We start from the raw sequence: 25,304 nt of genomic DNA on the forward strand, positions 1-25,304 counted from the left end.
GTTTTCTTCTTTTTTCAGCATGGAATAAACTTTTACTTGTTCCTTTGCAGCCTATGCATGTTAACGCAGCTACCTACTTGAACTATTTCAAAAGGTGGTTCCACTCATCCTGTTTCTCCCATAAAGTCTGAAATGTACCAACTGCAAATTTACATTCTGCAAGGTTTTCCAGGAATGCAACCCTTGCGATTGAAATGGGATTACTGAATTTTTTTCTGGATCTGGCTAATGTTTATAGAATGCAATCATGATTTTGATTTGTAAGTTTAACACTTATCAGTATGATGCATGACTATGTTTTACTGTATTTTAGCTTTTATGCATATTAAAACAGTTTCACAAACTCTTTTGGGTTGAACCAAATGAATTTTATTCAGGGACTTTTTTAATTATGAATTAAAATTTCAAGTCAATTTAATTAATGCACTGCTTTCAATATAAAGCACCTGCTGGAGTTCAAACACTGCCATGGCAAATGCTTTATTTTTCCCCAATGTCCCATTAGAAATTCCATACTTCATTCTTGAAACTAAACCTATATCAAAGTTTCAGAATTCCCACACACAGTGGCAAAAAAAGAATAGCTGGAATTCAAGAGCACAAGATGGATATCCATCAGCTTCCCCTGCCAGGACACTCCCCAGTTCTCAATTTTAGTGAACATGCAGTTCCACAAGCTACCCCTTTCCATTTGTCAGGTAAATGGGATGGGACCAGGCTGCATGTATTTCATATCCTTGTGGAATACCTGCCACTTCTCATTTAAAGAAACGAATTTAAATAATTTTGAAATCTGGATTCTGCTTTATATATTGAATTTACATCTTGGTCTATGTACAAAGCAGAACTGTTTTGGTTTACATAAGATTCAAGAGAACCCAATTTCTGAACCAATCATGCATGTGTGGGAGAAAGCATGTTCTGACTTACTGTTTAAATACGAGAATATGAGACCATTCTCTCAGCTGAATCTCTCTGTGCTCATTGAATTGACATCACTGTGGTCACAATATCAACAAGCAAGCAGACATATTTCAGCCAGCTTTCAGAATATCAGTTCATGATATTCTCAAGATAGTTGCACATTTTTTTTTAGGAGAGTGGGCAAAGGAGAAGCTGAAAGAATATGAAGATTAACTTGGTTGCTGTACCTGAAAAAATTTAAGGAAAAAGGAATTCATACTAAGTGAGTCCACTGCAGATGAAATTGTGCCTGATGCAATCACAGCAAGAAGAAACACTGCTACATTGCTTGTCTGGAAATTGCGGCCTCTGATATTTGAGATTATGAACTTCACAGACAAGCCCTAAAAGAACTGAATTGATGCTTGCTCAGATTTTATGCAAGAGCCCGTTAAAATTTACAGTACAATTGAACTAGACTAGCTTTGCACTGGGAACAGCAGAAGGTGTCAGAAGTAGATGGATAAACTAGTGTTGCCACTTGGCCCCATATAAATTCTAGACACTTAGGACAGCACAGGATTTTTAAAGTTGTCTGGAAACTGAAATACATTAACATGGCAATTGAGAACTAAACTGTTAATAATTGTCATTGCTGATTACCATGGTGTGGTCATATTTTTAAATAAACATTTTACCAATAAAAACATCTTGAATATTGTTATAATTTAATCAATGTCTGTCATCCTTCTTTGAAAGCTGCTATTTCCATTTTCTTCTTACTATTTGTCATCATTTTTTTAAAGCATGCTAAACAAAGCTTATTTTACTGAAGAACACTACATTAGTAATCAGTGTGTAACACAGTTAGGTACGTTTAATAACATCTCTGTGTAATTCACTCATTACAATAATTGTGCTGATCAAATTAAGTGCAGTTTCTTTCGCAGAAAATTGCCTGTTTCTCAGTCAATTATCAACTCAATCACCTGGACTTTTCTTGGGGCAGTCTCACATTCTTACAAGAATGGAGGGCACAGAGACAGATATTGGGCATCTGACTTGTTTGAAAAACACTTTTTTAAAAGTAAAAGAGAGCTAGGAGGATATGTTCAGTAGCCTTGTTTTATATTCAACTTTCATGATTTTCCTTAGTGCATTAATCTAACGGATTGAGGATTTAATGCATTTTATTGACTGCTAAGAAAGATTGATCCAAAGAATTCAATGAGGATTCCCTGTAGAACAACACTGGGGATTTAAGGGTAAAAATCAGAACGTCTACTTAATTCCAACATACCGTAATAGCCTAATACCGTGATAGTAAGATTGATCAATGTGTTTTTTCACAGAAGTGTGACTTTCAAAGATTGTTAGTTTCATGTTAATCTGTTTATCTGGTATTCTGGTAGTGGGCTGTACAATATCTGTTACAATGGGATTTAGAATTTGGAATGTGGCATTGTAATCAGACCACACCGTCTGGTGCACTGACAGTCTTAACAGCTCTTATTTATTTTGTTCTGTCGGCATTGGATTGGATATTCTGTGAATTTGACAAGTTACATCAGGTCACGTTTCAAGTAAAATGAAGATTTTTTAAATATTTCCAGTAATGCATATACTACAATTTTAGGTTTTTGTTTTGTTTAAAAATGGGCCTATACATTTTGACACATCAGCCTATATAAAGTAAAGCAACTAAAATCGGTAAATACAAATAAAAATAATGTTCAACTATTTGAAGGTACTTTTTTGACAAAAAGCGCACTTATGCTCAAAAAGCATGGACTAAAGAATATTCTGACCTAAATGCAAAGGCTAGAATTCACTCCTGGCCTGTCTCCGTATCTGAGGAGAAGTTTGAGTGCAACCATCACTACAGAAACCCCACTGCAGGAGAGAACAGCTGAGAAATGGCGAGAGGTGGAGTGAGAGAAAGTACTGAGCCCTTTGTGTTTTCCATTCATGTTGGAACATTACATGGAATATATTGCTCTTTTTCTGGAAGGAAAAAATAATGCAGGTGCAGAAGAAAACTCAGATTAAACTTTGCAAAGAAAACAAAAAATGTCTGGGTTGATGGAAAGATGAATTTCCATCTGTGTTGCTACCACATGACTGGCACAACACTACCATTATGCTACAATTTAAAATGACTTCAATGTAATGAAGAGCAGAATCAGATATTCTATTGATCTCCGTTTTCTTTCCCTGGTCCCAGTTATGCTTTACTAGTGCCTACTCAGCGACGATTGGAGCACATTAATTTTAACCAACAAATAGTTCACCATACGAGTATTAAGATTCCAGTTTAAATCACACCAATCGAAATTAATTTAAAATTAAACCCACTGGTATAACACGGAATACTGACACCCTACAAATGAATTTTGCTTAGAAATATTGCACTTTTACATTGGTAAAAAATACACTCTTACTTGGCAGCCCATACTTGAACCAAGAATGTCTTTACACCACCTAATTCCACACAAACAGAAAATAAAAACTTCTGAACAGACGTTACCTTTCTCTGGTAGATTGCAATCCAGTCTGTCGTGGCAAACCATTTGTGATTTTTGATGTCACTGACTGCATTTTTGAGGTTCCCAAAGCGCTTGGTCAAGTCCACCTGCAGCAGGTTCCGAAGAAGGTCCTTCAGGTCTGAGCTAAAGTGGGAGGGGAACCGAACCTGGGCACAGGGGGAACAGAGTCACTACTGGCTCTGGGTTTAATATCCACCTCCATTAAAGCCTCCAGCCAAGGCTTGAAGCCTGGCTACAGAATACACTTCACTTTCGTACTTTATACAGAGACATTTCCTGTAAGTGGGGTCCTGACTCCAATATGGTCACTGCTCTTAAACTGAAGGACTACTTAAGGTTAAATTAAGGTTAGCTGGGTGGCATGGTGGAACAGTAGTAAGTACTGCTGCCTCCCAGTACTGGTTCAATTCTGGACCAGGGGTGCTATCTCCATGGAGAATGTATGTTCTCCCCATGTTCACGATTGTTTTTCTCTGGTTGCTCTAGTTTTCTCCCACAGCCCAAAGACATACTGGTAGGTTAACTGGCTTCTAGGAAAACAGCCCCTGGTGTAAGTGTGTATGTCTCTTTGTGTGACCTGCAAGTGACTGGCATCCTGTCCGAGGGTATCCTGCCTTGAACCGGTTCCTCGAGAGCCTGTATTGGATTAAGTGGTTAGAAATGGATGGATGGATGAATTAAGGTGAGTTTTAACTCAAGGTGTTCTTGCATCTGGATACTAACTTCTTTTGAAGTCTGAGAACAGCATATATTTTGAAATCCGGAATATATTCTTTGTTGACTTGATATATTATCCCCAATCTGAAAATGGCAGTTGTCAATCAACTTGGCTCAATGCTACAGCTCTTTAACACAGTTGGGTATAAAGACAGTAAACACATCTTCCTCTGAAATGTGTGCTGCCTAGCCAGACTAGCCCCAAAGTACTCACTGAAGAGCCAGCATCAAATGGGACATTGAAGCAGTTCTCATCAATGCTATAGGCAGCTGGCAGGTGTCTACCAAAGCAACATGGATTCAAGCATGGCCTACACTGTGAAACAGTAGGTACGCCAATATCGCAAGTGACAGGAAGGGATTTAAATCAGTTTGTAAAGACACTTACAAAAATTATTTACACTTTGAATTTTGTACATTTCAGAATTATTTTCAATTCCAACTATAATTCAGAGAGAAAGAAGTGGGCTGTTTATATCGATAATCTGATGGAATGTAATATCCAGTGGCCACTGGCACAAGCTGTTGACAATGTGGAAACTGGAGCTGCTTGTGTGTATGAAAACCTTTTATAGTAAGAAATTTTACCAACACTCTAAATTCCAGATCAATTTCTAGTTCTGCAAAACAGGCAGTCATTACTTCTTAACGCTCATGTATCCCCCTTTTGACATCTGGTTAAAACTGGGAATTCTTTCAGAGGCACTGTGTCAGTGACCTAGACAGTGTATAATTCTGTTGCAGTGGAAAACTCGGCCTTGTGGTCCAACGGGGTTTGCTGCTATCTCCTGAGTGGAGCTGGTTCTGCTTCAGGTCCACAACCAACCGTAGTTGATTCCTGGCAGAGCCAGAACACAGCTATACCAGTGACACCTGCCTTGTAGTTTTTATTGGCTTACTTTGATTTTCAATAGTTTTAATGTGTTGACTGATTGGGCACTGCCTGTTTAAAAGCAATGGGAATTTATAGGGGTGTAAGCTTGATGATACAATATAGTGGGTTTACTAATACTACAGCGGCATTACCACCTTCTAGCCTGATCTTGTCACATCTCAGAAGCTATGCTAGGCCGGATCTGGTTAGTCCAGGAATGGGAGACCTCCAAGGAAAACCAGTATCTTGGTGTTGATGAATCAGTAGGTGAGCATTTCCAATCTAATACTCCAATATGGTGACCTGGGATACTGTTCTGGAGGAGGTACAGTCCTTTGAATGAGACATTAAACCAAGATACTTCAGGTGGTTAGCTGCGTCAGCATGACCTTGGCTACTTGGACATTAAAGACCCTGTGAAGCAGTTTGTAAGGCTGTTACCCAGGTGTTCTGGCTAAATTGCACTCTGGGCTTCTACAATGTGATCTTCCTAAACTTTCTCTTTTATTCAAATGACAGAGTAATTTTTCACTTCACCAGCTGATAGGTTGCGTAGTGGGGCTATTGGCCCATAATGGTCACTTAGTGCCAACCAGGTGGGTGCTGCACATAAGCGGTGGAAAAAGTAGGCCCCTTCTACAGTATGTGTATTTTGCACTGGGACGCCTTGAGATGAAAATCGCTGTCCAAATTAAACAAATATTACATCTTACATTACGGTTGGTAGCACTGCTGCCACAGTCCCTAAGCTCAATTCCTGGGGTTCTACCTGCATAGAGTTTTTGTGGATTTCTTCCAGGTGCTCTGGTTTTGTCTTGGAGTTCAAAGACATGCTGCTATGTTAATTGGCATCTGGGAAAATTGGACCAGGTATGAGATGTATGCGTCTGTGTTTGTGATTGTCTATCCTGTGATAGACTAGCACCCTGTCCAGGATATTCTGTTGCTTACTGGGATAGACTCTGTCTCCCCTGTAACCCAAAATTGGAAGAAGCAGTTGATTTTTTATGACATGACTACTGAAAAATTAGCTGAAAAAGTTGAAAAAAGTTAACTGGGATTTGTAGCTTTAATAACAACCTCTTTTTCCATTACACAATACAAAATTCACCTATTGATCATACCTTTCAAACAGTAGTGGCTGGGTGAAACCTGAAGAGAATTTGCCTAACCAACATCTCCATTACAGAGACACGTATCAATCCCAGCTCCTGCAGCTATAAGAGAAATGAATAGCTGGAAGAACGCTCACCTTCCCAGAGACTATCTTCTCGTAGATCTGTATGGGCTGGTCTGCGAAGAAAGGCGGGTACCCAGCGGCCATCTCATATATCAACACTCCCAAGGCCCACCAGTCCACTGCTTTGTTGTAACCCTATGGAAACATTGCCAAAGAAGGCAGTCAGTGAGGTCCAGCAGCAGTTTATCCACTGGGTCATTATTGCTGGTGTGCGCAAAAGTAAAACAGCCCATACAAGGAGCGAAAAGTCTGACAATAACCATGCATAACCAAGGTAACGTGTGAAAAAGCTCTGCCACCTTAGATATTGAAGTCCAGGCTAATCCTTTAATATTGCGGCTTTAAACTATGGCTGCCGTCACATCATCCAGGTGGATGCTGCACATTGGTGGTGGTGGAGGGGAGTCCCCATTACCTGTAAAGCGCTTTGAGTGGACTGTCCAGAAAAGCGCTATATAAGTGTAAACAATTATTATTATTATTATTATTATTGCTGGAGCTGGTGAGTAAGCAGTTTGATGTACATTTGGTATTGTCTGGCTGGTTGTGGAAAGAGCCCAGGCGCTGCTGCTAGGGTCGTAAAGGAAAGCTGTTGTACGGGGGCTCAGTTGCAATGGTTATATCTGAGTGGACTACCTTTTACACTCTTTTGTTTAGAGAACTCCATGTGATACAATGAATACTGCTTTAATAATAAAACGGTAGTTAACAAACTGTCTTTCATTATTTAAGCTATACTGCATGGCATAGAGACCTTAGAGATTTTTTCATGGTAATTTTAAAAGCATTTTGCTTTAGATGCAAAACTTGCTCCCAATTTAGTAAGTGGAAAATGTTAAAAGAAGCAAATCGCAAAGTGAGAAGACCATTGTGGGGAAAAAAAATAAGAAGAAAAATGCCCCTTTTTTAAGGCTATAAATTGGGCCAATTCAAACAACCTCAGTCCGGTTTCATTTACTCTGTGACAATTCTCAATATGTACACAGAGTGTAGCTGGAACTTTTAAATTCACTTCTATGTATCTTGGCACCAAATTCACTTGTGTTGACACAGCCATTATCAAGCTAACTTAGTTAATTTTTTTATGGAAAATAGTCCACATTTTGGCAGAAATGTATTAACATGACAATGGATGCGAGAGTGTTTTATGTGTTTATCATTCTCCACAGAAATACATTATTTTATCATTTAAAATGAAGTCAGCAAAGAGGAGATATTTATCAAGTATGCAAAATGCTTTTCGTACATTTTCCCTGCATATTCCCACACTGACTATAGAAGCTGGTGAGGCTAACCTTGAGCTGCTCCTTAATCTCATTTCCTGTTTACCAGATGGACTGACACCTCTTTTTCTTGTGATCTCAGCTTACTGTATCTTCCTATTCAACTTTGTTATTCATACTGCTCTATAATGAACCAAATCGAATCTGAACACGTCAGGTTGAATTTAAAAGTGAATTGATCGTGAAATTTTAAACAAACAGTTTTGACAACTGCCCAGTTAATATACCGAGTGCCAGAAATGACATTACTTTAAGCTTCATCTTCATTCTTTTTATAGCTACTATGAATTATGTTTCTACATTTACTGTGTAACATCAATACAAATTTCAGTTTAATGATATTATAATCTAATTACAGTACTTTCTACTGCTCTGATCTCTGGAGGGGAGTGAACTGAACATTGGCATGGACATGCACACAACTGTTATGGGAAATTAATTAATAACATTTTAGTGCTTATTTACAATGAACTGAATGTCTCCTTCTGATATATGTTGATTTATTCATGCTATATCCTGCGTGTAACTAATGTTCTGTTGAAGTCTGTATATGATTTGCATTTAATTCAGTTAACAAAGATTGTCTTGCATACATACTTTGGAACTGGATGCTGTAGGAACTTTAAAATCTTGTTTTAAAATAGTTCTTATTTAGATTTCTTTACTCATTTGTTTTTTTTGTTACCAACTTCCACTGTTTAGTCTTTCTATTATTAAGTGTCTTGAGTTAATGGATTGTGAGGTACCAATTGAAACAAGTTGTTGTTTTGATGGTAAACTTTAGTAGCATTTCAGCAAATTGCCTGCCAACTCCACGCATGGGTTTAGTTTCCATCTCCACCATCTGACTAAATATTGAGAGGACCTTTTTGGAGTGTCTTACTTTGCTCAATATGATTTCGGGAGCCAGATACTCTGGAGTGCCGCACAGCGTCCAGGTCCGACCTTTCACTCGCTTGGCAAACCCAAAATCTGTTACCTGACAATAAAAAGGCATAAGAAGACATGCTTATTCCAGCCTTTCCAATTCCAACTTCTGTCCTCTTTCTCTCTCAGGCAACACCTAGTAGTACACATACCTATACCTGTGCTTGTTAAACAGAAAAGAAAAACACAGCATTTTAAACTATTCAATTAATTTAATTTCCATCTAACAGCTTTTGCACAGATATTGCACAGTTTAAAATAACTGTGAGACCAAATGTTCCTTAATGTTCAATAAAACTGAAATTTAATAGAAAACTTCAAGTTACCAGGAAAACAGTATCACGATGCCTTACAAAATGTTAAATAGAAAACAAGCGATTTTGAGGGCTTCCAGGCCAAACAACTTTGTATAGGATCAAAATTTATTACAATTGTTTGTGTTACAGGTTGTGTTTTCCAAGCAGGTGAAGACCCAGTATGGTCAGAAAACAAACTGCAGAACCTTTTAAGCTTCAAGTCTGAAGAAGGTTTTAGTACTGGTGAAATTTCAGCCCAACTGGCACAGCAGGACTTTTTGCCATCATTTTGCAATATAACATCTCGGATTGAACTGTCAGGAAAAAGACAGACAGCTACCTGGTTTCACACCGGATGCCCACATCGGAATATTTTAATTGCACTTTCCCAAAACTGATGCTTACCAAGTTTTGACTTAATTAGCCAAACACTTTTTACACAGGATATACATACATTTTATGGAATAGGATGTAAATGGTTTCTGTGCAACCATCTTGGTTTGTGCAGGAAAGCTACTTTGCCATATTATAACTTCACTGTCACTAGAATAATGCTTAAAATGTTTGCATACTCTTACACAACCTTGAATTTAAGTATCACAGGCTTTTTCGATTTTAAAGTGGAAGCTTTCAAAACCATGTACAGTCTCATGCAAAACACAAAGAAAAACAGTGCACAAAATTTGATTTAAATTTTTTCCTGTTAGATGTAGACCACTGACTTCATCCCAGTCGCTTTTGGTCTTTGAAATGTAATGTAATGTAATGTTTCTTTATTAGCCCTATACAATTTCTTGCATTAGGAATTCGTCTTTTCGCATACCCCAGCTTTTCTCCTTGGAGACACAGACACACAGACAGGGAGAGAAGCTTGGGGTCAGAGCGCAGGGTCTGCCATTGTACGGCGCCCCTGGAGCAGTTGGAGTTAAGGGCCTTGCTTAGGGGCCCAACGGAGTAAATGTATGAATTGGAAAGTGTAAAGGTTTTCCCTTGATCTAGTAGCAAAAAAGAAAGGTTGTGAAATACTTCTCCTGCACTATTTATTGTACAGTATTCCAATAGATAATGTCGTGTATTATACTGCACCTTAACAATGACCTGAAATCACGTGATTTCTCCTTGAAGCCCCTTCAGGGTTTTCATGAAGAAACCCTACTTATTTCCTGTAATGTGTGCAAAACGAACAAAGCTGCCCTCCACAAAACGGACAGAACATCCTACTGTCACGCTGTTTTTTAAAGATTTTAGAAAATGTACAGAAACGTCTCATCAAGAACTCAACACATGCACTCCACTCAGTGCTGTCCTCTTACCTAACAACAGATGTAATGTCCGTTGTGAAAACCCATTTCCATTTTGAACATATTTTATTTTGTGCGCACGTTTCTGTCTGTGCACCCATTTTTGTTTCTGTTGTATCATTTTTGTTTGTTTTGTTGTTGTTTGCAGTTTGTGCACTCTTTTTTGCTTTATGTGAATTCTTTTTTGTGTGTGTTGTGTCATTATTTTTGTGCACTCATTTTTGTTCTTGTATTTTGCACTTCCGGACCACTGTACCACTGAGTGTGCTCACTTGTATGTATCCTTGCTGATCTATTAAAAGGTTCTCTGGCTTCAGGTCTCGGTAGATGAGATCCAGGGAATGAAGATACTCGAAGGTCAGGACAATCTGAGCAGCATAGAACCGTGCGTGTGGCTCACTGCAGGGACAAGACACAAGATAAGCACAATGAATGTGTCAACCGAATGCCTGTCTGACGATGGCGCTGTTAAGAGACTTTTCATTCACAGATCTGATGTCAAGTGCTTGTTCACCACCAGTATAACACCTGACACAGCTGCAAGAATACAGTACCTACTCCCGAGCTGAAAAGTGAAGGGTGGTGAACCTTTGTAACAGCTACCAGGTGATGTGAAGACTAAGATGTCAGAATTTTTCACAAAAAGAAAGGATGAACACAAAAATTATCCAACAGTATAAGACTTTCAGGTATCTAGGCCGGTGGTCTTGGGACTCTGTCAAGCTATGTCAGGGTCAGATTTGCTCCCTTTAATTTAGGATTTTTTCTCCCTTTCTCAGTGCTAGAGCATCAGGGTAGTGTCAAGGTCAAAAAGCAGATGGGTTAAATAGTGTTTTCTTATTTCAAATTTTAATGCAGATTAATTATTTTTTCATACTACCATAACATTCACTGTACATCAATATTCAAAACCATGCCTGTACCATATAATTTATGCCTACAGCTCTCTTTGTCAAACAACTGTGCAAAATGGACTGCAAATACATTATATTTATTTTACAGAATATGAAAGGAGACTACAGTAGTGTCTTAAAGTATCTAGAGACAATGAGTAATGCCTAGCTAGTGTCAAAACTTCCACTTTTTAGAGCTTAAAACTGAGGAATGTTTACTTAATTGTGTTGGATGTGAGACACATTGATCAAAAGAATCTTCTGGTTTACCTTTATTAAATTATGGATAAATGATTAAGAGTGTCAAAAGTGTGGGATAAACAAGATCAGATCAGGAGAGGACAAAGAGGAGAAAACATAAACAAACAAGAGAGGAGGAGACAGAAAGGACAGACGAGACATCCAAGGTGAGAGTTCCTTTTTCGAGATCACCCGTGTAGACCAGATTGAAGCTAAGTATTTCATTGGTTAGAGTCAAATACTTGGTAGCACTCTGGGGTTTTTCTGGGTGAACATTAGGCCTCTGGGACACCTTGTTTGTAAATTTGTACATTGTTGCATGTTTATGTGTGTTGTTTAGTGTGTACATGGTCATTTGTTATGTGTATTTGTTTAAACAAGTGTGCCACAATTAATATTCTTTTCACCAAAACTGTGCCAGAAAAATAATTCACGTCTCTTATTATACCAATATCATATCTTATTATAACTGTGGTATATTCTTAGCAACATCTTTTACAAGTTCGGGGTTATGATTATTTTACTTATTGATTATTCCACTTGGTCAGCTGCTGATTTTCCTCTAATTTCATTACCCCCAATTTTTAACAGTATACTTATAATGGCTGTATAAAACTGTAAATACTGTATTTCCAGGATTTACAGTGAAAATTAAGGACATTTTAAAATGTTCTGTGTAACTGGCCAGTGGTCTATGAACATAGCTGCAGCACTCTTAAACAGATAGCCCTGCGCCAAGCAACATCTCTTAGATTGCAGAGTGGCAGCAACATCCCTGCTCCTGAAGAAGAGGAATATGCAGACCCAGTTTTGGATCTTGAGAGAATCTTGAGTCTTGGTTAAGACCCCATCGATGTTTGAAACAAAAAACAGTTGCTCAGCAAATGTTTAACAATTAGGCCTCATTGTCAGTGTTTATGCAACAACACAGAATCCTTATCAGTTCAAAGGCAATATACTCCAACTAATTTTTTTCTTAGATTTAGTGCTAACGACCATTTGATAAAAAATAGAATCATCTTTATACTTTAGTACACATAACTCAAGATGTATGTACCTACAGAGGGCTTTTGAACACTTTATGAAGGCAAAATAACCCAGATTCTGCCCATTTGAATTCTGGTTTTGAGCTTGTATGATAATACCTTTTCTCTCCTTCATTGTGTCATAATGTTTCCAAATATTGAAGGCATCACCCTGATGATCACAAAACAATAGGGACTAACCTTCACATCGGAGGTATCTCAGCTGAGCCATGTAAAATCCTCTTCAAAAGGATATACTTTATACATGTTTTAGAAAAAAAGAAAGGTTACAGACAAGAAGGCCATTTGGTTTATCTTGCTCATCTTAAACCTAATTTCCACATGTGTCTCTAGTACACAAGTGCAGATGCAGTCTCCTGAACTGACTCGGTCACAACATTTCAGGATTTTGGGATGAACTAATATATGAAAACGCATATAAAGTGGTGGTTTGAATGCTACTTACCTGAACCGGCCAATTCTTCGTAAATGTGAAAACATCTCGCCTCCAGGAACGTACTCCATGACCATGTAGAGGTTACTGTTGTCCTGAAGGGAAGCAGGTGAAATCACTCTCAGGAACTAGCAATTGCTGGGCATAGACACCCCTCCAAAAAGACACACAAACAAATACTTCCTACTGTCTTGTTACAGGAAGCTTTCCCTCTGTGGTTGCTAAACTTGTATGCACAATATTAGCAAAAAGGCGCTCCTGCTCTTCAGCCTCTGGACAAAGGGTTTCTCTGCCTATTTTCCAAGCAGGCAATGTAGACAGATGTTTGTGCAGTTTCAAATTAAGTAATTAAGAAACTGAGCTTCACTGTATGAAAAATTAAAACAAGCATGAACAATGAGTTAGAAAAAAGACTCATTAAAAATAAGGGTTTATGTCAGGGGCTGCCACAATCAGAGTAAAAAGGAGCAGTGTTGAATCCTGATCCAATTCCAATCAGTTGTCTTTGTGCAGGGATTCCTATAAAATGAAACTGTAATGGTTCTGTCTTGTAGGTGGACAAGACTTCTGAATGAGAGGAGGCCTCTTCCCATGTCATGTGGTTGCTAGTTGGCTCCTTATCCAAGGATATCATGCAGCTATTTTGTAAAGGACACTGGACGTCTAACTCAGCAACATGTTTTTGGTCTTCAAAGCACTGCCTCTTAGTTCACACTTGTAAAACACAAATCATTGTAAACGCTATGGGGTGCCAAAACACAGCAGAGCTACAGACAAAAAAAACAACAGAAAAAACAAAAGCCAAATAAAATTCATGATTAGAATAATGGGTTTTAAATTAATCAATGGGCTGCATCAAGTCAACCAAAGAACAGGTTAATGGTATTCTTCACCAAAGACAGGGTCCTTTTCTTCTCGTGGTTTAGCTGCTTCTTACAGCTCAGTGAGCAAGGTATATTCCTTGTGTGACGCAGTGATGTCTGAACTCTGCCATAGAGCATAAACAAGCTGCTTCACTTACATTAAAAAAGATGTGTTTCTGATTGGCAGAGCTCTTGTATGTGATTATGCCCAATGGCACAAAGATGCCAGCCTGACTCCAATCATACTGGTTGTCCTGAACACAGACCACAACTGGGCTGAATACCAGCAATGTTTAGATTTCACTTAGGTTTATTATTACAGTAAGGACTAGCAGGCAACTAAAGAGAAGACTCCTGAGCAAGGAAGTTTTTACTGTAATGACAGCAGTCTCACCTGCTTTGGATTTTTGTGCAAACAGAAGCGTCGGTAGACCTACTCACCAGATCTCCACCCCTTGGCTCATTCTATCTAAGTTGCTCAGATATTGTGCTTTGAGCAGGAGCAGACCTGTTCACTTCAGTGGTTTTTAAATAGTCAAAATCAGACCAGTTGGGCTAAATCAAATTAACCAACTGGATATAGGAATATAGTTCATCGACTTTAAAAACATGGCCGGGCAGATTGTTCCATTCTCCAACAAACCTTTGCAGAAAGAAACACATCTTAATCTCACTTTTAAATGCACTTCCGTATAGTTTCCACTTGTGTCCCTTGGGTTGACTTTGTCAAAGCCTTTCAGAATTTTGAATACTGGGGTCACATCCCCTTACAGTCTTCTCTGCTGAAGACTAAAAAGGTTCAGTTCTGTGAGCCTGTCATTGTAGAACATTCCCTTAAGTCCTTTAATGTATCTGGTTGTAGTTCTCTGGACCGATTTCAGAGCAGCAACATCTTTTTGTAACACGGTGATCAAAATTGTATGTCACATTCAAAAGTAGGACTTTTTAGTGTATTATACTATTTTAACGTGACATCCCTTGATTTACATTCTACAGTTGGGACTATGGTTTATACTGTAAATCCTAAAATTTGGGCTATTTGATTGCTTTCCCACCTAGAAGATGTATAGTAAATGATGTGTCAACACAAAGACCTAAGTAGCCTCTTCTACCTTAGCGCTTCCCACTTTGATATTCGAATTATTTACTGTCTGCATGATACTGCATACTCAGTAGGCCACATACCTTGAAGGAGTACTCCAGCCTGACCAGGAAGGGGAAGCTCACAGCCTGAAGGATTCTCTTCTCGTTCAACGTGTGTTCGATCTGCTTGAGCTTCACAACCTGGAATGGGGAGAAGAGGGAGAAAGGAATATGTGAGTATTAAACCAGCATTTTTTAGAATACTTCTAAAAAAGTTGCCATTTTTTCTCCTGGTTTAGGACAGGCAGCTCTCATTAAACAGATTGAACCAACAGAAGCTAATGGAAGGTCAAAGACCGGGAGTTAAGTTAACCCTTTAAAGATTGTGTTTCAAATTGGAATAAGGGGACCTAAGAAATAAACTGAATAGCAGGTGCCACACCTACTGGCACCATCCACCTCCTCAGGCACCTGGATAAATGCTGTTGTCTCGTGTCTCTACTAACTATGGTTCTCCTTCTGAAATTCTCACAAGACAGTAAGACAAAAAAGACAATATACTCTGATTAACCATACATTCTTGACCTCTGGCTTTCCCAGAAACTGCAGTTGGGAAGGCCAGGGGCTATACTGTCAAACTCCTCACAAGGACAGAGATTGATTTTTATATATTCTGAGACATTTCCATCTCATAGAATACTTACGTTTCTTTTTGGTTTTGTAAAATAAGTAGTTTAACATTTCTGCTTTCATTGAACATTTTACTAACATAGCAGAATAGGCTTGATGAATATAGCTCCCTACTACATTATGACAGCTTCTTTTTTCGCAACTTGACAATGCGTTTAAAATGGCTCTTTTGGGAGCAGTGACGCAGGAAAATTTTCAAGTTGTAGAGCAGCCTGAATGAAGCGAAAGTAGGAAAATTCCCTGGATTTGCAACAAGATTAATCTCAGCACCTTTCTCCTCTGTCACAACCCATATAGAGGTAGGCTGTACTTTTATAACAAGCTCCAAGCAGATTTCAACAGCTCTGAAACAGCAGAATAAAAATTCAGCACCTATGTACCTTTATCCCACTTGCAGAAATGTGAAAAAATTTCAGGTGATGCAGAGCAGACTGGGACAACTGCAGATGAACATACCTTCTGTTTGTCCAGAATTTTCATGGCATAGTGCTGCCCCGTCTCTTTATGTTTCACAAGCATAACCCGGCCAAAAGATCCGGTTCCTAGAGTCTTTATCCGCTCAAACTGGTCCAGGGATGCAGTGTTCTGGAGACAGAGCAGTTAGAATACATGGGTCATGGGTCACTATGGATGCAGATTTAAATTAGGGAATGAATGTATCCCTGTAGCACTTCTCTGTAGAAGGTCTTCTGGCCACACAATAGAAAGGTCACACCCAATAATGAAATGATCACCATCAACAGATGACAATTTAATATACACTTAAAAGTTAATTTTATAATTATAAAATCAATTATAATATCCACCTTCTGGTAGTAACAGACTGCAAATGCAAGCTTTTTTTAAGAGTCAAATTTTAAATCTATTTTGGCTTTCCAAGACTGAATCTATAGTTTAAATTCTGAAAAACGCATAGTTTTTTCTTTTTATTTTTCCACTTTAATCACCTAAACTCTGGGGTATATACAGTATTGAAGCCTATGGTTAAAGAAACTGAATCTTTAACATGGTAGGAACAGGCAGCATTAACCAAACTCAAAGTGCAGCACCAATGACATACAGTGCCTTGCAAAAGTATTCACCCCCCTTTTGGGTCACATTTCATGATGTATTTTAGAATTAATGCCACTCATCAACACAAAGTAGTCCATGTCAAAGTGAATAAAAAATCCAGACATAATAATTAAACAAATTAAATTGAATATTAAATATAATTAAAATATAAATTAATTAAAAATAAAAAACTGAAAATAATTGAATGCATAAGTATTCACCCCCTTGCTATGACACACCTAAATTACCTCGGAAGTAACCAACACTCTTCTCCAAGTCACATAATTACTTGACTGGAGTCCACCTGTGTGCAGTTGAGGTGTTTCACATGATTTCAGAATATTTTTTTTTTTAATGTTTAATGTTTCTTTATTAGCCCTATACAATTTCTTGCATTAGGAATTCATCTTTTCGCATACACTTGTGTCTGGGAGCTTCCCCACTTAGTTAGTGCATTTTCAAGGAAACACTACACAATGAAGACCAAGGAACATTCCAAGCAGATCTGAGACAAGGTCCTTGAAAAATACCAGTCAGGGCAAGGATATAAGAAAATTTCCCAAGTCATCCCAAACTGAGTGTCTGGGCAAGAAGAGTCGCAGTAAGGGAGGCCACCAAGAGGCCTATAACAACTCTAAAGGAGTTACAGTCCTCTATGATGGGAGAAACTGTGCATGAGACAACAATAGCACGCACACTTCATAAATCTGGCTTGTATGGAAGGGTGGCAGGAAGAAAGCCTTTGTTGAAAAAAACTCAGATCACATCTCGGCTGAAGTTTGCCCAAAAGCAGGTGAGAGACTAAAAAATTTGGAGGAAGATTCTATGGTCCAAAGTTGGACCAAAATTTAACTTCGTTTGGCGCAAACCTAACACAGCACATCACACTGAGAACACCATCCCTACAGTGAAGCATGGTGGTGGTGGCATCATGCTTTGGGGATGCTTCTCTGTGGTAGGTACTGGAAAACCCAAAAAGATAAAAGGAAAAATGGATGAAGCTAAGGACAGAAAAATCCTGGAGGAAAACGTGCTTCATCTTCCAACAGGACAACGACCAAAAACATACAGCACAAGCCACACTGGAGTGGCTTAAAATAAAAAATGTTAATGTCCTTGAGTTGCCCAGTCAATGCTCAGACCTCAATCCAATTGAGCATCTGCGGAATGATTTAAAAATTGCTGTTCAAAAACGGTCCCCATCCAACTTGATGGAGGTTGAGCAATTTTGCCGAGAAAAATGGGCAAACATCCTAGTGTCAAGATGTGCAATGCTGATAGAGACTTAAAGCTGTTATTGCTGCCAAAAGTGGTCCAACCAAGTATTAACTCTGGGGGGGGGGGATACTTATGCATTCATTATTTTCTGGTTCTTATTTTTAATTAATTTAATAAAATGTCTGGATTTTTTCCCCACTTTGACATTATAGAGTACTTTGTGTTGATGAGTGGCAAAAATTCTCAGTTAAATACATCATGGTTCCATGCTGTAACACAATAAAATTGATAAAGTCCAAAGGGGGTGAAAACTTTTGCCAGCCACTGTATGTAGTTGAAATAGGTAGCTTCGTTAACATGTGTAGACTGCAAAGGAACAAGTAAAGGTTTTTTCCACGCTGAAAAGAAAAGAAACAATGTTTCGGCTGTGGAGCCTTCTTCAGATGCGAGATGGTGGATCCCACTTCCCTTTGGTAGTCAGTGGTAAAATACTGTGGGAGAGGACAGTAGGCGGAAATTAGTTTGTTAGTTGTCTGGAGGCTTCATTGATATATACTGTATGGCCAGCAGCCATATCACCCTGCAACTCGCAACTGGCAACCCACTGAAGCTAAGCAGGTGTGAGCCTGGTTCAGTACCTGGATGGAAGACCTCCTGGGAAAAACTAAGGTTGCTGCTGGAAGAGGTGTTAGTGGGGACAGCAGGGGGCGCTCACCCTGCGGTCTGTGTGAGTCCTAATGCCCCAGTATAGTGACAGGGACACTATACTGTAAACAGGCGCCGTCCTTCAGATGAGACATAAAACCGAGGTCCTGACCCTCTGTGGTCATTAAAAATCCTAGGGCGTTTCTCGAAAAGAGTAGGGGTATAACCCCGGCGTCCTGGCCAAATTTCCCATTGGCCCTTACCAATCATGGCCTCCTAATAATTCCCATCTATGAATTGGCTTCATTACTCTGCTCTCCTCACCACTCATAGCTGATGTGTGGTGAGCATTCTGGTGCACTATGGCTTATGTCATATCATCCAGGTGGATGCTGCACATTGGTGGTGGTTGAGGGGAGTCCCCAGTACCTGTAAAGCGCTTTGGGTGGAGTGTCCAGAAAAGCGCTATATAAGTGTAAGGAATTATTATTATTAATATTAATATTATATAGGTCTTTTTGCCACACCACAACAGCGCCTCCTTTGTCCCCCAGTTTGATGACAAATCATCTCTATTGCGGAGAGACTGGGTGAGGTGAAACCTGAAGAAGGCTCCACAGCTGAAACGTTGTGTTTCTTTTCTTCTCTTTCCAGCATGGAATAAACCTTTACTGGTACCTATGACATATTAGTAATTTCCATTAGTACATCTGTCTTTTGGGACTTCAATGAGCACATTTCTGTTTTCCTGTACTTAAGTGTGATTTTAAAAACATAACAAGTGATCAAATATCATTAGAATGTGTTGCTTTTAAACACTGGTGGTTATCACTCACCACCAAGTCACTTCCAAGAAAAAGCAAACCTCATCCAAGATTAATTGAATGTTTGTACCTATTTTAATGGACTGAAGAACACCTGTTCAAGAGTCCATTTAGTTTGATCAAATGAACTGTCCTTTCACCAGTTAAAGGGAAGAAACATTAAGGTAAGAAATAAAGGCAAGATTTGGAGAGATTTTTAGGGGAACTACTACAATTGTTAGGTGTTGTGTTCACTGTTTATCCATGCTGTTCTTAAAGCTAAAGACGTTTTGAATTCAGAACGTTCAGAACAGCTGGCTGGGGTAAATCAATATTCATCGACATGAAAGGAAGATTAACAGGCAGTAGTTCTGGCAATTAGTCAACAACTTTTTATAGATACAGAAAAACATCTCTAAGATTGATCAAAGTAAGAAAAACATTTGGATAAAGTGTGATAAAACAAGCTCTGTCATTGGGTCTGACCTGGACCCCTTGGAGGTAGTGGCTGAGAGGAGAATGGTGTCCAAACTAGAGGTCATCATGGACAACATCTCCCATCCCCTCTATGACAGGCTTGCAGAAATGAAGAGCATGTTCAGCAATAGACTGATTCATCCACGGTGCGACAGAGAGCACTACAGGAGGTCATTCTTGCCTTCTGCCATAAGACTGTACAACGCATCCACCTTGCGTCTGGGCAGAGGCAACATTGACAGTGACCTGTTTCTGGACTGAACGCATCTACTGCTACATCTGTTCTCTTTCTTTTTCTTTTCCCATTTACAACCGTTTTTTGTGCAATATATGCCAGGGACCTGTGCAATACATTTACATCTATATTTATATCTATATCTATATTTACATCTATATTTATATTCATATGTGTGATACGATTTTTCTGTGTTCTGTTCTAGTCTGTTCTTTGTGTGTCCGGACAGTGAGTAACTCTTGTATTGTATGTATTGTACTATTATTATATAATTTGTTACACTGTGGCTGTGTTGTCTGTGTTAAGCTGCTGTTGCACTGCAATTTCGCTCACGGGATCAATAAAGTATCTATCTATAAAAGGGAGCTACTTTTTCTGCACATTTCAACACTACAGACCTAAATCAGTAGGAACTAACCTCATCAGATCAAGAATCAACAATCTATATTGTAGTCTTGCCAAAGAATAAAATACAGGAAATGAACATTACTCAATATTCAATAGTAATCCAGCCCACCTGGGATGTGGGTCTTTATTTTTTTATATTTGTTTGAAAAAAATCATGGGTTGTAAGGAATGGAATTTCAAGTATTTTTCTTTTTTAAAGACGGATTTAACATGTTGATGCAGAAATGGAAAGAAAAATAACATGGGGAACTTGTGATGTTCTCTAAACCTTGGAATTCAAAAGCCAGTTCCTACCAGAAGCAAGAGAATGTGACAAATTACTTAACACTGCCAGTGTTCTAATCTAACAGTTTATAGCAAAATCCTAAAGCCTACATTGTAAATGAACACAGAAACCGCATCTTTAATGTTATGAAGTCAAAGCCATACAGATTTGTTCATTTTCTGTTTTACTTCCTTTTCAGACTGTGAGCTTTACTGCACTTACTCAGCTGCTGTAGAAGAGAGCGGTCTCAAATACAGCAGCCCCACACATCAAGCCACTAGAGGTCCTCGCTGCCACATTGACTCTGAACAGCTGAACAGCTCTGCCCAGGTGAATACACAGGGATATTTAAAAAGATATTTAAGAATGAAAAAAAAGCATGGGGAGGCCACAATGCTTTAGAAAGTGGCATTAGGTGGGTGTTTATATGCAGGAAAGTAAAATACCCACATCATTGAAGCTCATGAATTACTTGTAGACCATGTTTTCTAACTAGCACTGGACTATTATTAACTATTTTTCCAGGAATCATTCTTTGATGAATTTGCTGTACTTTAAGAAGTGTATAAAGATAATATAATTTAAGCTTGTAATGCTATCAGGAATTTTGCCATTAATAGGATTGGGCCCTTTTGATACGTTTCTATTTTTGTCAGTACCAGCCTTTTAATCCAAAGTACTGTTAACCTGCTTATTTTAACCTATTGTATTTAACGATCTGAAACACAAAAACTCAGCATTGTACAATGTTTACTTTAGCTCAATGCTAAGAACAGATGTGATGCATTAAGACATGCACTTTAAGATATGCCATTGTGAGCAAACTGTGTGATCTGAGGCAACCTTTAATTTTAAAATTAATTCAAAACAAAACATGGATACAGCTCTGTAACCAACTCACAGCCCACTTTCAAAACCTGCTAATTCCTTTCTCTATGATACGCAAAAGGCAAACAACTCTAGAAGCTATAAGACAGGTGTTGCAACTGGGCAGGCGTTGGCTCGCAGCCGTTGGTTGACCCTTGAGATTGTGACATTCTGAAGAGTTACCGGATCCTGCAATGTGGCTGAGGACTCATCTCTCGGCAAAGCCCTCCTCCTACCAATCAGGCATCCAATCTTCTCATCAACCATATAACTGTTTACTCCCACAGCACCACTCTGGAAGCAATTAGACATTGTGGCACTCGGAGCTCCTTTGGAGGATCAGCTCCCTGCATGACTCTCTCATTACAGTACAGTACATATCCTGGCCCTTTTCGCCTTTGGGTGCCTGCTTCACCTCCAGATGCCGATGTGGACTCTGTCCCCTGACCCAAGGAACCTCAGAGCGCTTCCAGCCCCTCAAGTGGCCTCTAAACTGTGGCTGGCTTTCGAGGGCCAACCCCGCTTTCGTCCAACTCAGCCATTACGCTCCTTGCTGTATCTTTTGTGGTCCTTGGAAAGCTTCAGCTGAGCTTCCCTAATTCTCTCTGAAAAAATCTGAAGATCTGAAATATCCTTGAGCTCAAGCACTTGGGTCCCAGCTAATAACCCCCCTCAGCTGTCTGCAGCACTCAGCAACTCTACAACCTAATCCAGTAGGATCCAGCCTGTACAGCCTGTTTACAGCATTGTACTGCATCATACCAACAAGAAACTGAAGATAAAACTCCAGTTTGTTTTACTTTTGGTTTCAGATCAATGTATTTAGATGCTCAACTTGAATCTAGAACACAAAGAACATCTAGAAAGTGTCTCAAAGATGGCTTGTTTTGCATCTTTTGCGTTTGTATTTCCATGTTAAAAATACTGTCAAAGTTTACACATCAAAAATGAAAAATTACAGTTAAGTATAACATCCTTGTTACAGTTCACAATGCATAAATAAAGTAGCTAATTTCAAGCAAATTATTTCAGACACAAAAATGTCAATACAGTAATGTACTTGGAACAGACATGTGCATATCTCACATTATCAAATCCCAGCCCCCACAGTGTAAAGTGGTAGCACTGGGTTCTTTTTACATATCAAAAAACATTTTCAGGGCTTTGCAAGAATAGCCCACACCCCACAGACAAAAATCCAACACCTATAATGAAGCCAAAACTAAATATAGCAATAAAAAATGTCTCTCAGTTACTACATTTTTAAACTCCTGTAAAAAAGCTTAAAGGAGTAGGCAAAAGGCTACCCAGTCGAGATCCTTGGATCAATTTGCTACTGGCAACCAAATGGGTCTGGATGGGCGAAATGGCCTCCTCTTATTCACAACTTTTTTAAGGTTCTTAGCCTCTAATTGATCTTCATATAGTTTCACAAAGTTACATTACTTTGTTCCCTACCAGTATGGATCTGCAGATCACCCTATTTTGAGTCAGTGTTCCTATTATTCCCAGTTTTCTTTCTTTTAGGTTAATACAGCCCCGACATGGACATGAATTTACAGTACCTCCAGAGAACCGATGTGTTCTGCAAATTACAGAAGACCCAAGAGTCTCCCTCCTTTTTACTTCAGTGGGATGTGTGGAATCATACCCACACTGTTATCACTCAGTTACACAGCATAGAACTATCCTCATTTTTATTATAAACTGATTTTTCTGACTCTTTTATCAATTTGCTCAGATTGCATTTAGCTATTTGTTATAGATTGTTTAGAATGTTTGGTAATGATAGAGACAGTTGGATTTGCTGGAAAATCTGTATAAACTGTTCCTTTAGCTACCACTGAGCTTGAGAGTACAGCAGCGAAGAGCTGCAGGAAACCAAATAGTCAGGAAAAGGACTCCTTTACTCCACACACACACATTACTTCTGAGAATGATGCACTTCTGCACTTTAGAATGATGGGTAACTCTAACCCTCAAGGACGTTTTTCCAGGCTTTACAAATAGTATATGTCAATTACCAGAAAAAACATTTCTAAGAAAACTGATGAGTTTACTTCTTATCTAAATAAGTAATTGAATCAGTTCGAGTTCTGGAGCTGGCTATTCTGTTTAGTCAAAAATGCCACATACCCATTTTCAGACTCTCTGATGATATCAGGATGACACCAGACTCCAGATAATTCACCAATTATGTGCAGCCCCATGCTTCCTTAAAGTAGCCATAATGTATCCAACATTGTGTTTCTGAACAAGTCACTTTGTAACTTATTAAATAAAATCTATTAGTATTAATTCTACAGTGGCAAGGTCCTTCCTTTTACACTATACAATTAGCATTAGGGTTATAATATGCAGTTATATTCTTATTTATAACAATTATTACATGTAATTAAACCTTGGAAAATGGAAACAACCAAAAAAAGTTAAATATATCAAATTTGCTTTAAATAAGAAAAAAACAGACAGACAAATGTTCTTTTGTAAAGATTTTTTTTTCAAATTCAATGACAATTTGCTGCCATCCATAGCCAAACAGTTGAAGTCTTTTTCTCTGCCATTAAGGGAATTTCATGATGTTCACTAAGTATTATCAGCTGTGCTGGGGTTTACCGCTGTTTTGTGTAAGTTGTGTAAGTGAAACTAAGACTTGCTAAGCAGGAACCCAGAACAAGTCCTCTTTTTAATCTCAAACCCACACGTTTTACCAGTCAAATCAACCTGACATTCAGCAAACAGACAGGAGCAGGTGTATGAGTAAACCCAAAGGGCTCACAAGCAGGTGCATTCGAGATCCAGCTTTATCACCGCTTTAGCTGGAAACATTAGACCATGGAACCGCAGGGTATGGCCCACAAGCCAGCTCCTCGTTTTTTCCTTTTCCTTGAAGCAACAGGAAAAGAAAGCTGTTCAAAGAGCATAGCGCATCATATTAAATCTTGCAAGTGAATCAGAACTTTCAAATCATGTCCTAAAACCGCTTTTAATTGTTTATATTGGTGTATGTGTCTGAACCTCTCTTTTACCTGACTGATGTATTTTAACAGTGCCTTGAAATGATGGCTCATGACAGGGGCAATATAAAACAAAAGTCATTATTAATACGGAGCACAGAAGGGCTTACCTAGCCCTCACTGGTATCATAATGCTCACATGTCTCTCGCACACTGAAAGTCAAGGACCCCTCTATCAATTACTGAACTAAATTAGAACTCAATTATACTGAGTCAAGTACTGTATGCAATTATGCTTAAGGAATCACAGTCCAGCACAGCCCAGTGAACCAGCATTCTGTGGAAGAAGTGGTTACAAAATGGATGGATGTGGCCTGTCCAGTATAGAACAGCAAGGCTATATAAACCAGTGATCACGGGTATTTGCCTGTCCACTACAGACTAGAATAGCACAATGAACCAGCAGTCTCTGGGGTATGGGGCCTGTCCGATACAAACCAGCAAACCCATTGAACCAGCAACTCTGGGGTATGGGACCTATGCGACACAGACCAGCAATCTCTGTCTTGTAGAGACTGAGATAGAGATCCTCAGCATAGCTCCGTGTACCTGCAATCTCTGGAGTATAGGGCTTGACCTTCACGCTGAACAGGCGGTGTCTGTTCAGTGAAGGTGTTCACACAAAGAATGCCACATGCTGCAGTCCACATAAGAGCTACTGTATATAAAAATATAATTTTAAGCAGAAGTTTAATAGAGAAAAATCTGGTGAGCTAGTTTGAGCACACATATAGGTGAGTTGTGGATTGCATATTTAAATCTTTGACACACATGAGTACTAAAGCTTTGTATACAACCTATGGACTTGACTCTACATGCAGAGATAAGGTATGAGAGATAACAAGATATGTAAGGAATGAGGAACTGTATCTGTGTTACAGACCCTAGAAATAGTTTATACTGAACTTCAATTATCTTGGCAAATTAATAAACTGGATACACAAATCCTGTCATCTTCGTGGTACTGAAACTTCAACAAAA

General features: G+C 38.8%; 1 protein-coding gene across 4 annotated transcripts in view; it reads right to left on the bottom strand.

Moving 5' to 3' along the window:
- LOC148650233 (cAMP-dependent protein kinase catalytic subunit alpha) overlaps positions 1-25,304 on the bottom strand; it is an 88,131-nt gene that overhangs the window by 6,928 nt on the left and 55,899 nt on the right. For all 4 annotated transcript variants that reach the window (XM_088603814.1, XM_088603813.1, XM_088603812.1 and 1 more), the window contains exons 3-9: positions 15,792-15,920; positions 14,748-14,846; positions 12,712-12,794; positions 10,360-10,486; positions 8,447-8,542; positions 6,293-6,415; positions 3,431-3,595 (exon numbers count right to left, since the gene is read on the bottom strand). In XM_088603814.1, the coding sequence (XP_088459940.1) occupies positions 3,431-3,595; positions 6,293-6,415; positions 8,447-8,542; positions 10,360-10,486; positions 12,712-12,794; positions 14,748-14,846; positions 15,792-15,920 (822 nt within the window). The remainder of the gene's footprint in view (positions 1-3,430; positions 3,596-6,292; positions 6,416-8,446; positions 8,543-10,359; positions 10,487-12,711; positions 12,795-14,747; positions 14,847-15,791; positions 15,921-25,304) is intronic.

Source organism: Lepisosteus platostomus, chromosome 13, assembly GCF_059453375.1.
Source record: "Lepisosteus platostomus isolate fLepPlt1 chromosome 13, fLepPlt1.hap1, whole genome shotgun sequence".
NCBI lineage: Eukaryota > Metazoa > Chordata > Actinopteri > Semionotiformes > Lepisosteidae > Lepisosteus > Lepisosteus platostomus.